The sequence below is a fragment of the Rhineura floridana genome, chromosome 12, assembly GCF_030035675.1.
Source record: "Rhineura floridana isolate rRhiFlo1 chromosome 12, rRhiFlo1.hap2, whole genome shotgun sequence".
NCBI classification, from domain to species: Eukaryota; Metazoa; Chordata; class Lepidosauria; order Squamata; family Rhineuridae; genus Rhineura; species Rhineura floridana.
Genome location: NC_084491.1, coordinates 45,976,400 through 45,989,090, shown reverse-complemented (window position 1 = coordinate 45,989,090; position 12,691 = coordinate 45,976,400). Strand labels below are relative to the sequence as shown.

Here is a 12,691-nt window from a genome sequence, read left to right as displayed (position 1 = left end):
CTTCTACTCCCTTCTGTTTTTCCCAGCATTGTTGTCTTTTCTAGTGAATCATGTCTTCTCATGATGTGTCCAAATTATGATACCCTCAGTTTCATCATTTTAACTTCTACTGATAGTTCTTGTTTAATTTGTTCTAACACCCAATTTGTCTTTTTCGCAGTCCATGATATCTGCAAAGCTCTCCTCCAACACCCCATTTCAAATGAGTTGATTTTTCTCTTATCCACTTTTTTCACTGTCCAACTTTCACATCCATACATAGAGATTCGGAATACCATGGTCTGAATGATCCTGACTAGCGTTCAGTGATACATCTTTGCATATGAGGACCGTTTCTAGTTCTCTCATAGCTGCCCTCGCCAGTCCTAGACATCTGATTTCTTGACTATTGTCAAGGTGCGATGGTATTGATAATCCTTGACAAGTTCAATGTCCTCATTGTCAACTTTAAAGTTACATAAACCTTCTGTTGTCATTACTTTAGTCTTCTTGACGTTCAGCTGTAGTCCTGCTTTTGTGCTTTCCTCTTTAACTTTCATCAGCATTCGTTTCAAATCATTACTGGTTTCTGCTAGTAGTATGGTTCTTCTGCATATCTTAAATTATTGATATTTCTCCCTCCAGTTTTCACACCTCCTTCATCTTGGTCCAATCCCACTTTCTGTATATGTTCTGCATATAGATTAAACAAATAGGGTGATAAAATACACCCGTCTCACACCCTTTCCGATGGGGAACCAGTCAGTTTCTCCACATTGTGTCCTTACAATAGCCTCTTGTCCAGAGTACAGGTTGAGCATCAGGACAATCAGATGCTGTGGCACCCCCATTTCTGTTAAAGCATTCCATAGTTTTTCATAATCTACACAATCAAAGGCTTTGCTGTAATCTATAAAGCACAGGGTGATTTTCGTCTGAAATTCCTTGGTCTGTTCCATTATCCAACGTATGTTTGCGATATCATCTCCGGTGCCTCTTCCCTTTCTAAATCCAACTTGGACATCTGGCATTTCTCGCTCCATATATGGTAAGAACCTTTCTTGTAGAATCTTGAGCATTAATTTGCTTGCATGGGATATTAAGGCAACCGTTCAATAATTACTGCATTTCCTGGGATCTCCTTTCTTTGGAATTGGGATATATATTGAACGCTTCCAGTCTGTGGGTCATAGTTTTCTTTTCCATATTTGTTGACAATTTTTTGTCAAAATTTGGACAGATTCATAACAACAACAACTTGTAGCAACTCTATTGGTATGCCATCTGTTTCTGGTGATTTGTTTCTTCCAAGTATTTTAAGAGCAACCTTCACCTCACATTCTAAAATTTCTGGTTCTTCATCATTCGGTTCCTCCATGAATGAATCTGTCATCCTGGCATCTCTTTTATAGAGTTCTTCAGTGTATTGCTTCCATCTTCCTTTTATTTCATCTTGGTCAGTCAGTGTGTTCCCCTGTTGATTATTCAACATCCCTACTCTTGGTTTAAATTTCCCTTTAATTTCTCAAAATCTTTTGGAATAGGGCTCTGGTTCTACCTTTTTTATTATCCTCTTCTGTTTCTGTACAATAACTATTGTAATAGTTCTCTTTGTCCCTACTTATGATAGGGAATAATCACTCAATAACATTGTCAGGCTCATCATGAGAACCTTTCTGGACCAGCCTTTCTGCACGAATGAGGAATGCAGGACTGGAGCCCTTCTGTGATCCCGGAGCCCTCCTTTGCAAAGACCATTCTGCCCTCCAAGCGCCAAATGTACATGGAATTCAACACTTCTTCTATCTGCCCATCTCTTCCCCGCTAACATACACAACTCTCTCCCAAACGAATGGTCTATGGTGCTATCAATGAGAGGTTGTTTAAGAATCAAAACTCTCTCTCTCACACTCTCTCTCTTTCTCACACACAGACAGCCATTGGAGTCTTCTGTACTGAGCCACACTGGCATTCCAAGCTCCTTATGAGCAATGCAAGGCACCCCAGACCCCTTTTGACCACAGAAAGGTCCGAGCCCTCCAGCTGTGCCACAGAGCCATGTCTGGAGCTCTGCAACCAGGGCTAAAGGACTAAGGCAAGGCCAAGGCTGAGACACAGATGATCCTAGCCAGGCTTTTGGGTAGCTGAGCTTGAGAAGAGGGTCTGGCAAAGCTGCCAACACAGCACCAGCTGCTCCTGGACCCAAGGAGGACCCCACGTTTCTTTCCCTTCCTGCCAGAGTCCTTCAGAAGCTTGGGCCAGAGAACCTTCTTGTAGCACACAAGAGTAGCCATGCCACTCCCTCCTCCTGCACTTACCTCGGATGGAGCTGCCGCCATTATCACCAGGAATCCAGGCCAAGGTGATAGATGAAGCGGAGGTCTTTGATACCGTCAGCCGGGGCTGGTCCGGAGGAACTAGAACAAGACAACCAGCATGTTGGTTCCTCAAAACTAAGTTCTCATTCAACACATGCTCCATGGAGGTTGCAGGGAGGCTTGTCGGAAAGGAGGCACAGCACAAAAAATGGTGGAGTGTCTGTCTGGAAAGGCCTGCCCAGGAACGTTTCTGTCTTTTCCTGTGCCACAGGCAAGCAGATTGGCAGCCCGAGGAGAGGCTACCTGCACGAGACGGCAACTGGGCTGCAGGCAGGCTTGCTGCTCCTGCACCCCTCTGAGAAGGACGGACCCTCCTTTCTTCCCCTGGTCTCTGCTGAATGGCCAGCAGCTGAGAAGAGCCTCTGGCTGTTTCATGACTGAATGCAGCTCACCTTGCACTAGCAAGTTGACAATGATGGTGTCGAACCCCCATGTGTTGGTGGCTGTGCAGGTGTAGTACCCAGAATCCTCTGCTTTCACAGAGCGCAGAATCAACGTGCCATTGGCCTGGATCTGGCGGTGTCCATCCACAGTCACTGGGATGGCAGAATCGTCGCTGCAAAGGAAGAGGTAGCCGCCCTTGACCATGTGAACAGCAGCTCCGGCACACACAGGCATTGGCTGCCATGGGGCAGGAGCCACTCACGCTCCCTCCCTCCCTCACCTGTCCTTGGTCCACTTCACCGCTGGGGCAGGCTCACCAACTGAATTGCAGGGCAGGCACACATCCTTCATCCACGGGGTGGTGACAGTGCCTCCAAATGAAATTATCTTGGCTGGGGCTGCACGCAGAGGAGCAGGAGATGAGAACAGTGCTCACCTCCCACTTTGCCCAAACTCAAACTGGACTCTCCTCACCCCCCCTCCTGTGCCAAACCTTTTCCAGCAGGCTCAATGGTGACCTTTTCGCTGATGTTGCCACGTCCTGCTGAGGTGACGGCTGCAACCCACAGCATGTACTGCTGACCACGGTTCAGGTGTGCGATGCGATAGAACAACTGCTCAGGGCTGGTTTCGTACTCACTGGGAGCCTGGGTAAAAAGATCAAAGAACACACACTTCCTGGGGTCCAGCCCGGCCCAGCCAGCCCCTCTGCACTGAACTCTGGTTAAGGGTTGGGGGGGGTAGACTGGACATACAGTAAACTGAAAATACAGGCAATACTTCTGTTGTGAAATAAAAACACTCTTAATGTTTCTGAACTTTTACATGTGGCAGTTCTTGCCCAAATGCTCATCAATGAATGCAGCTCTATTCATATTTCCCATGTTCTCCTGAGTATTTTAGAGAAATGTTGTACCAGTGTGTGTATGCTTTGTCTCCAGCTAAGCAATTTGTCCCAGGCTTGTGGAAAGAAATAAGAAGGCCAGAAGTTCCCCTTTCTGTGCAGAGAGGCATTTGCAACACAGCAGAACACAGAGCAGAGACTGGACACATGCAGGGCAGAGGGCCCTCTGCCTGCAGATGCTGCTTGCCAGGGAGGTGAAGCCCCCTGCCCAAATGGCGAGGATCCACCTCCGCGCCCAAACGCAGAGCCAAGAGCCACCAGCCTCCTGTCCTGTCTGCTGAATGAAACTACGACGGCAGGGAGGAGAACTGGGGGCTCTGTGCCAAGACACAGGACCAGAGCTAACCGTAACCTGCCCAGGCTTTCCTCCAGGAGAAACACATCCCATTATGGCAAGTGGGGAGTGTGCTGTTGTTGCCCTCACGGCTTGCTTGTGGCTGGGCTGCTTCTGAGAGCCTCAGTCTCCAAAGGGAGTGGCGTGATTCCAACTCTTCCTCTGGCTGGCCGCTGCACCTCCAGACAGGGTTCATTCTCATTGCTGCCCTTCTGGATCTCCCTCCCCAGGACCATGTGGGGCTTTAAGATGCTGCGTTGCTCCAGCAAGGGCCACCAAAGCCCTGGCCCTGATCTTTGCTGCAGCAGCAAGAGGGTGAAGAGTCGGCTGGAGTGGAAGCAACCTCTGGCGCAGGCCCCAAACACGTATCAATTAAAAAAGGAGACAGTGAACACAAAATCCACAATCCCTGTTTATGAAGCCCATTGCAGAAGGAGCCCTGGTGTTTTATGCAGAAGGCCCCAGGTTCAAATCCCAGCATCTTCAGGGAAGCAATCTAGGGAAAGCCTTAAGAGAGCTTCTGCCAATCAGATGGGCTTGCTGTAAGGCTGCTGGTGGCCCTCCAACAGACACTGCAGGGCTGTTAGGAGCAGCTCATTTTCTGGGCTCCGGAACACACGATTCTATGCAGCTACTCTAGATGTCATCACTAACTGGCAGGCATACATTTTACTTGGGCGCATGTCAGCAGACTTTGCGTTGTGTGCTTGGTACATGGCTCTGTATATGCTGATATATACTTTCTTACACGTATGTACATTGTGAATATATTTAAATCTAACCAATATTTAAATATGCAAGCATAAATATTACATTGCATACAGAATTTTAAAGCCAAATGACAGTCTTGACAAGATGCCAAGGAAACAGTACTGGATCCCAGCAGTTTTACCAGTTGCTTTGATGAAAAGATTATGTTGCCCTGGAAACCAGCAGCTCAGATATTGAAATGAACCAGCGTAGAAGATTTTGATGAGCAGACCTCCTGCCCACTCTCCCTGCAGCAATGCCCTTGGGGGCCTCTGGAGGGCAATCGGTGGGGGCAGGCAAGGCGCCTGTGAACCCCCTCACAAGCCTCACAGTCTGAGGAAGAGAACAACCCCCCGTGTGTGTGCAGCAATTCTCCCCGCCAGTCTCCCACACAGTCCAACCTCCCACATTGCATGCATGGGGGAGGAGCACTGACACTCCCAGAAACGGTCCCAGAACACAGCCAGGATGGACGACTGGCCTTGCCTTCCCATCCCAAATGGATCAGCAAGGGCACTCATGGCACCCAAACAACTGACTGCTGCTCCCAATCTGCAACGGGAGGCCCCAGAGGCTCCAGCGAAGCCCCCAGCAGCTGTGCCCGCTGCCAGGGTCACACCACATCAGTCCGGCATATTCAGGCTTGGTTACCCATGTCCATTACCCTGCTCAGCCTGATAGCAGGTGGCCCCAAGGATGCTGCTATTATCACAGCTGGGGAGGGTCAAGCCATTGCTCAAGAAATTTCCCCCCCCTCCATCCAGCAAGCTTAGGGCAAGGGGCTGCCGTGTACCACAAAGCGGCAAGGCAGTGTACAACCCCCTCCCCCAAGCTCTGAAGGGTCTGCACCTCCATCTCAGCCACGTAAGCAAACTTCCTCACCTAGAAGGGGGGGAGAGGGTTCTGTATAAAAAACCGACCTTCTCAGTGCCATGAAAGGTTTTATAAACTAGCCCCATCTAGCACCGTTCCAGTCTTCCTGCTGAAGTGGTCCCCAAACCCCCACCATCTGTAGGGCTGTGAGCTCCGAGGGCCTTGGCTCATCAAGCAGCCTGTGCCTGCAGGAGATCTGTCTCAGCCAATCCTCTTGGCCACAGAAGGGCTTGTGGCTGCACAAGGGGCAGGAAAGAAAGGGGCCAGCCCCCTTTCCCCTCAGGGCGCAAAGGAGAGAGGACTGGTGGAGCTGGCACTTGGAGGGGCCGACACTGGAAAGAGCCTCCCTCCTTTTCATAGGGGGAGAGAGGGAGGCAAGGCAAGACAGTGTGAGCTGGCGGTGGGAGGAGAGCAAATGGCCTGCCACACCGTCCCACTTCCTCATCCTGAGATTGATGGAGGGGAGCTCTCTTGTCACCACGCAAGCCCTTGTCCCCGTGGGTGAGCAGAGAGGGACCCCAAGAGTCTCCCCTGCCAACTGTGGCCTTCCAGGGTCCTCCTGGGACCACAGCCCAAGTGCGCCCGACTCACCGGCTGCCCAGAGCCTGGGCTGGAGCAGAAGATGGTGTACTTCCGGATGACCCCGTTGGGTTTGGTGGGGGGAAGCCAAGATACCACCACGCTGCTGGCAGAAGAAGGGACGGCCTTGATCCCAGCTGGAGGACCAGGAACTGGGTGAGAAAGAAGAAGAAAGGGGAGGGCGACTCTTGAGCACACCAGGCCTTTGTGCTCAACCCAAGACAGGAGCCCATGGGTGGGAAAGGCAGCCTTTGCAAACACATGGACACCATTCAGAAGGCTGTCTCTTCTGGAAAAGCCTTCAGACTTGGCACTATGGAGGAAGCCCAACTGGTGCAACTGCCTTTGGGAGGAGGGAGCCTCTTAGTTCCCAAGAACAGCCTTTGCCAATCTGGTGCTACAACTCCCATTAGTCCCATCATCATGCGGCCATGTTGGCTGGGGCTGATGGGAGTTGTAGTCCAAAACATCAGGCGGGTCCCAGGGCAGCAAGCCTGCTCAAGGTGGAGGATCTGTTTGGACTTTCACAGGTTCCACAGGTGAAGCTGCACTGCAGGCCAAAGGGTTATCCCAGGGCACGAGCACATGCCTTCCCCCAAGCACTGTGAGCAACTGGCTCTAAATTTGTGTGCCCCTCTCCTCACAGAATCTTCTTCCTCGCATCTGGTGCGTCCATGAAGCTGGCAGGTCTGGGACCACAGCAGAGCAACGGCCTCATTCCCCACCACGGCACCTGGGAGAAGCTTAATGGACTCCAAAGTAGGCCAGGCAGGCAGTGTAAATAATTAAGCAACTGGGGGCAGTGACATGGGCTTCTTTGTGTGGTACTGATGGCGGCCGTTTGCAGCAGAGGGAGGGTGGCCTGGCAAGGAGGGAAGAAAGGGCTCCAAGCCCACAGCCCTGGGCCAGTTCCTGGAAGCAGAAAAATGGCTGGGAAAATAGTAGGGGAGCAAGTGTGACTTTAAAGATTTTATAAATGAACAAAAGGTAAATAAGCAGGTCATGTAAGTGATTTATACACTAAATGTTCAGAAGTTTCTGTACATGTTTAACTATTTTATGTTTATATTTTGTGTACCGATTTTAGATAGTAAATATAAAAAACTGGGGAACAAAGAAAAGAAAAATGACTAGGCCACCTTCCCGCTCCCACTATAGGGAGAGGGGAACCTTTTTTCTTACGAAAGGCTGTTGACCCAGGGAAGCACCGGTTGGGGCCACACCTGATGGTGGACAGAGCTAGAGCAAAAAGCAGAAGGAACCCTCCCACTTGCTCTCATTTTCTGCCCTTTCTTTCCCCCACCACTCCCAAACCCAGAGCACGACCAGAATGACCTGAGGGGAGCCACAAGTTCTCCATCTCTGAATGCTGTCTTGGCTGCTGCAGGTGCGGAACTCTCCACAACCTCCCAAACTTAAGAATTATTTTTAGAGATGAAATAAAACATGGCTGAAGCTGTCTAACATTTCAGATTTCAAACCTGGAAAGCAAAGGCAAAATGCTTTGAAATGTAAAAGGTGGCAATGTCAGAAGTCCACGTCACCACCTAAGAAGAGCCCTGAAGCTGGATCAAAGCAAAGGGGACCCTCCTGGCCCAGCATCCTCCTGCCACAAGGCCAGCCTGGAAGCAGGACCCGAGTACAATAGCAGCTCCCCACTGGGGATCCCCAGCAACTGCTATTCAGAGGCATCCTGCTTCAAACAGTGGGCGTGTCCTGGCTTGCCCTGTATGCTGCCAATGATGCCGCCGGCAGCACAGGAGTGCAACTTCACAAAGCCAGGGACCAGCACACAAGGCACATGGCTCAGCAGCACCGGAAGCCCATCTGTCTAGCCCTGGAGAGATCAGGGCTGAACCAGGGACCTTTTGCATGCAAAGCATGTGGCCTGCCCCTGAGCAGTGGCCCTTCCTCCATACAGGGCCCTGGCCAAGGCTGCAAGATGGGACAGCCCAGCAATCCTCATGTGCAGCAGCCCAGACTTTAAACCAAGATTTGAAACTGGGGGTTCAAATGCTGACTTAAAGCCAACTACGCAAGCATCACCTTAGCCACAGTTGCTTCTGAGAAGGGAAGAGGTTCCCCTCTTGCTCGTTCTTAGTCCTTCTCAGAAGAGGTGTGTGGACTGCAGTTGCTCACGTAAAGGCCTGAGCTGAGTCCAGTTCTGCCTCGGAAGAGCACACAGGAAAGTCTTGATGCTTCCAGTGGGAGTGGGAGTGGAAGGTCCTTCCTATGCTGGCTTGGGAGCCTGCTGGGGCCAGCTGCTCTCAGGGTGCCAAGCTGAAGCTGGCGGAGTTCGCCAGCCCTGCCACCAGAGGCTGCCATGGCATCTGCGCGACAGCACATGATGCAAGGTCATCATGTCAGGAACCTGTCTGCCACACAACAGTGTGCGGAGTCAGCATACAAGTGCCAGAATACGGAGCTCTGCGAAGCAGAAGCTTTTGCCAGCAGGGCCTCACGTGCCCAGGATACTCAGGGTGCTAAATTCTGAACCAGACCCCACAATCTGCTCCTGCATTATGAGCCACGGATGTGCAGAATACGGATGCATCTAAGCTCTAATGGAACTTATGTGGCCAGCCCTCAATACCCACAAGAGACCTCCAAGTAGCTGCTACGGACGTCCTCTCCTGTTTCTGACCAGGCTTCCAGACCAGGGAGTGATGCTCTCCCCCCACCCCATGAGTGTGTGCCCTGTCAGCTGATCTGGGGCAGGAGAAGACAGGAAAAGGACAACCAAGTGAGTAGCCCCCAGCCCTACTCAGATCTCTTCTTGCCAATCTCCCTAATCAGCAACAGGCCATCTGCTTGTCCAAACAGCGTTTGCCCCGGAGGTCCAGCAGAGACCCACGTGCAGAAAACAGGACAGATGCTGCTGCTTGGCAAAGGGCGCACAGGAGGAGAAGCAGCAGCAAAGGGATGGCACTCTGGCCTATCCTGCTCAGCCCTTTTCCATCTCCCTTGGTCCCAGTAGCCCCTGACCGTCTGCAGCTTAATGGGGCCTGGAAGGGTGGAACAGGTGAGCTCCCTGGTCGCAAAGGAGGCAGTCAAGGGTTGAAGCAACCAGGAGAGAAGCACTGCATGCCTGGGCCAGCTCTGCATTGGCTCCAGAGCAGCTCAGCTGAAGGGGTCACCAATGGCAGGGCAGGGCCTCTGCTGGAGTTTCATCCAGAGGCCTACGAAGGGATGCTTGACAGATATTGGAAGGACGTATCTGGGTGGTCCTGCAGACACCTGCTGTGGTCCCTGTAATGTGCAGGAGTTCTACTCCCCACTGCATGTACAGTTTCCATGGTTTTAAAGAAAAGGGCAAGCAACACCAAAAGTACACATGACTGACAGCCACGTACATTCCACAGTACGTCTCCTGCGTTGCCTCAATGGAGAATGTGGCTGCATGGATGCAGCTGCCCCACGGTCCCCCTGCCCCCTTTGCTGCCAGCCCCCTCCCTTAGCTGTGCTCTCCCATTTCCCACCCGTGGGCCCTACTTCCAGGAGGGGCTAGAGAGAGGCTCTATAGAGGCAATGTGTCTGTTTCGCGTTGCCCACCGCCCAGTCCGGCTGCCAGCACAGCTCACGCACCTGTGCTCCAGCTAGATAGCAGCAGCCTCAGACCACCCAGGAGGACCAAGGACGGGGGGTGGTGCATGTGCAAAAAGAGGAAACAGTGACACAATTGGTTCTGGCAGAAGCAGGCCTTCCGTCTCCTGGGTGAGGCTGAATGAAACAGATTTCAATCTTCAATGAGGGCACTGAGACCAGAGCTGGCTGGGATGATCCAGCTGGTGAGCAAGGAGTGACACTTAAGCCAGCCAGCCGCTCCATGCTATAGAGATATGGAGTGGCAGGAAGCAAGACCAGAAAGAGGCTAAGACAAAACCTGCGACCCCAGGATCATGCCTTTCCACTGAGCCTACTCCCCACTCTGGCGGCTCAGACCTGGGACCAGGCTCACATCACAGTGGAAAGCCTCCCACTGCAGCTGGTGCTCGCAGGGAAGCTCTCTCACTTCTCCACAAGCTGGACCATCCTCACTTGAGGGGAAAACCAAGAACAGCCTGCAGCCATGCCTGGGTGAAGACAGACTCAGCTCAGCCCATCCCAGATGCACTCACTGAGCTGGTCTTGCAAAATTCACAATCCCAGCAGCCGTGCCTGAGCGACCTCTGCACCCCCAATCCCAAATCCTGCCAGCTATGAATTCTGACCACTTGTTTCCCTGGCTATCCCACCCCTGCCTCTGCCAAGGGCCCTGCAGACCCCGTCTCGAGCCAAGGAGAGCACTTGGCTTCTGCAGGGCTGTCTGCAGCCAACTGAGGCACCAGCTGGCAGTGCCTGGGACATCCCGGTGACAAGAGAGCCACGTCTGGCACTGCAGGGGAAGGAAAGGGCTGCCAAATCCCTCACGCTCGACCCTCTTGGTCCAACTTGGTCCAACACATGTAAAGTCGCTGGGGGAGGGCAGCAGGGTGTGGAGAGAGGGACCACAAGCGAGGCAAGGGCGGCAAAACCCTTGGCCGGCCGGCTGGCCTGCCTTGATGTCTTCCGAAAGAAGAGATGTACAGTGAAAAGCTACCTGGCATTTCCCATTCTTTACTGGTAATTAAACAACGTGGGGGCAGGAGGGAGACTGCACCAAGCAACAAGCCAGTTTGATAGCAGACTGCCTAGTGGGGGCAGGAGAACCCCACAGCAAGGCCCTGTTGCCCACTTCTGAGAAGCAAGAAGCTGCGTGGGCAGGCAGCAGCCAGTAGAGGGCAGTAGCTGCCACAACCGCAGGCAGGCCAAGGCTTCCAGCACTCACTGTCTTCCTTGGTCTGGATGTGGAGCACGTTGCTGCGGACGCCATCGCCAGCCTGGGTGTAGGCCAGGACCTGCACGCTGTAGTTGGTGAACTTCTCCATGCCTCGCAGCTCTGCTCGCTCCCGGGCGGTGGTGATATTCTGCATCTCCCCCCACTCTGCATGGGAAGCAAAACAGTCAGGCTCCTGCTCTTCCCACTACTAACCCAGCAGTTCTGACAGCCCTTCCGGGGCTGCAGGGCACCCACAAGCAACCTGCTGGAGGAACAGGATGGCCACTGCAGGCAGCTCACCGGTCAGAAAATGACTCCTCTGGTAGAGCTCACCACCGCCTGCCAAGCCCCCGGCACGCAATCCAGGTAGACATCGTAACAAACCCAATGAGTATCTTTTAAGGTTGATCTTTTGTAATCTTTATTGTTTTTCCACACAAAACCAGCCCCTGATCATTCCAACTTGGCAGGTCACAAAACTATCAAGTAATTCCAAGCGTGGCAAGCCTCTTAGGGAGCAGGTAGCCACATCCAACAGCCAGCCACGCTTTCAAGAAAAAGAGAACAATTCTGGGATCTATCAGTCACATGTTTTCAGGCATGCTGGCACACACACACATCCACGCCATGTTCCACATGATAGTCCAACTCAGGCACAGCCTGTGCACAGCCCCTGCCCTGCAGCCTTTTCATGTGGCAGGTCCCAAGCCTCACTGAGCCTGTTGTGCTTGGAATGTGTACATCACGTCAGACCAGAGGACCAGCAAAACCATGACAAGTCCAAAGCCTGCAAAGCTTGTCTACCAGAAGGAATGAGGACTTTCAGGGGGTGAAAGTCATGCAGTTGATGAGCAACCAATGGACCATTCCTATTGCTCTACAGACAGAGACCCTGGAAAATCTCTGAAAGTGCTGTGCTGCCAACTCACCTCCATCTGTGTAGAGGGACCAAAAGACGACACGGTAGCCCTTCAGGACGCCGTTGAGGGTGCTCCGTGGAGGCTCTGACCAAGAAATCACAGCCACATCCGATGTGATGGACAAAGCTCTCACATTTTCAGGGGGTTGGCTGGGCACTGAGAAGAGAAGCGCATATCAGGTAAGGGAGTGCAACTGCCACCACACAGGCAGTGACTGCTTCCTGACACTCATGCAAGGGAGAGAACTGGGCTTGCTGGGGCTCAGGCCTCTATTCGCTTCCCAGCAACTAATTCACTTACAACGTCAGCACCCAGACTCTAAGAGTCCCTAGGGTGGTTACATCAATGTCACTGTCCATCCATTGGCATTTTTTTGCAGCCCTGAAATTTTGAGAGAAACCTTGATGGAAGAAAAGTATGAAAGATGGAGTGAGGAAGCAAGCAGGATGAAGGTAATGAGATCCACCTTCCCCCAAAGACAGAACTCTAATTTTTATGAGCATTTAAATGATAATACATCATCCTAATGATCTACTTTGAAAATGATTATTGTTTCATATTACTTAGGTGTAAAACTGTAAGCACCGTGTAATTAGGGGCCTGGTGCTATAAACTAATAGAGAGTCCGTTTGAACAAAATGAAGGTAATATAATTATGGAAAGACACTATTGCTAAAACAGGGACCCTTGAATACCCCAGGAGGAGTGCTAATCTAGCCAGGAAATGATTGTGCTCTGACAGGCTAACGAGGGCCTTAATTAAGTATGAAAAACTGCTGAGCAAATGGAGGA

General features: G+C 51.8%; 1 protein-coding gene across 11 annotated transcripts in view; it reads right to left on the bottom strand.

The window, feature by feature from the left end:
* Positions 1-12,691, bottom strand: part of DSCAML1 (DS cell adhesion molecule like 1) — a 196,909-nt gene that overhangs the window by 22,683 nt on the left and 161,535 nt on the right. For all 11 annotated transcript variants that reach the window (XR_009758669.1, XR_009758670.1, XM_061592817.1 and 8 more), the window contains 7 exons: positions 11,909-12,055; positions 10,989-11,144; positions 6,194-6,333; positions 3,235-3,388; positions 3,022-3,139; positions 2,750-2,913; positions 2,298-2,396 (listed from right to left, as the gene is read on the bottom strand). Coding sequence is in view for 9 of the 11 variants with exons in the window: in XM_061592817.1 (XP_061448801.1) it covers positions 2,298-2,396; positions 2,750-2,913; positions 3,022-3,139; positions 3,235-3,388; positions 6,194-6,333; positions 10,989-11,144; positions 11,909-12,055 (978 nt within the window). In the remaining 2 variants the exon portion in view is untranslated. The remainder of the gene's footprint in view (positions 1-2,297; positions 2,397-2,749; positions 2,914-3,021; positions 3,140-3,234; positions 3,389-6,193; positions 6,334-10,988; positions 11,145-11,908; positions 12,056-12,691) is intronic.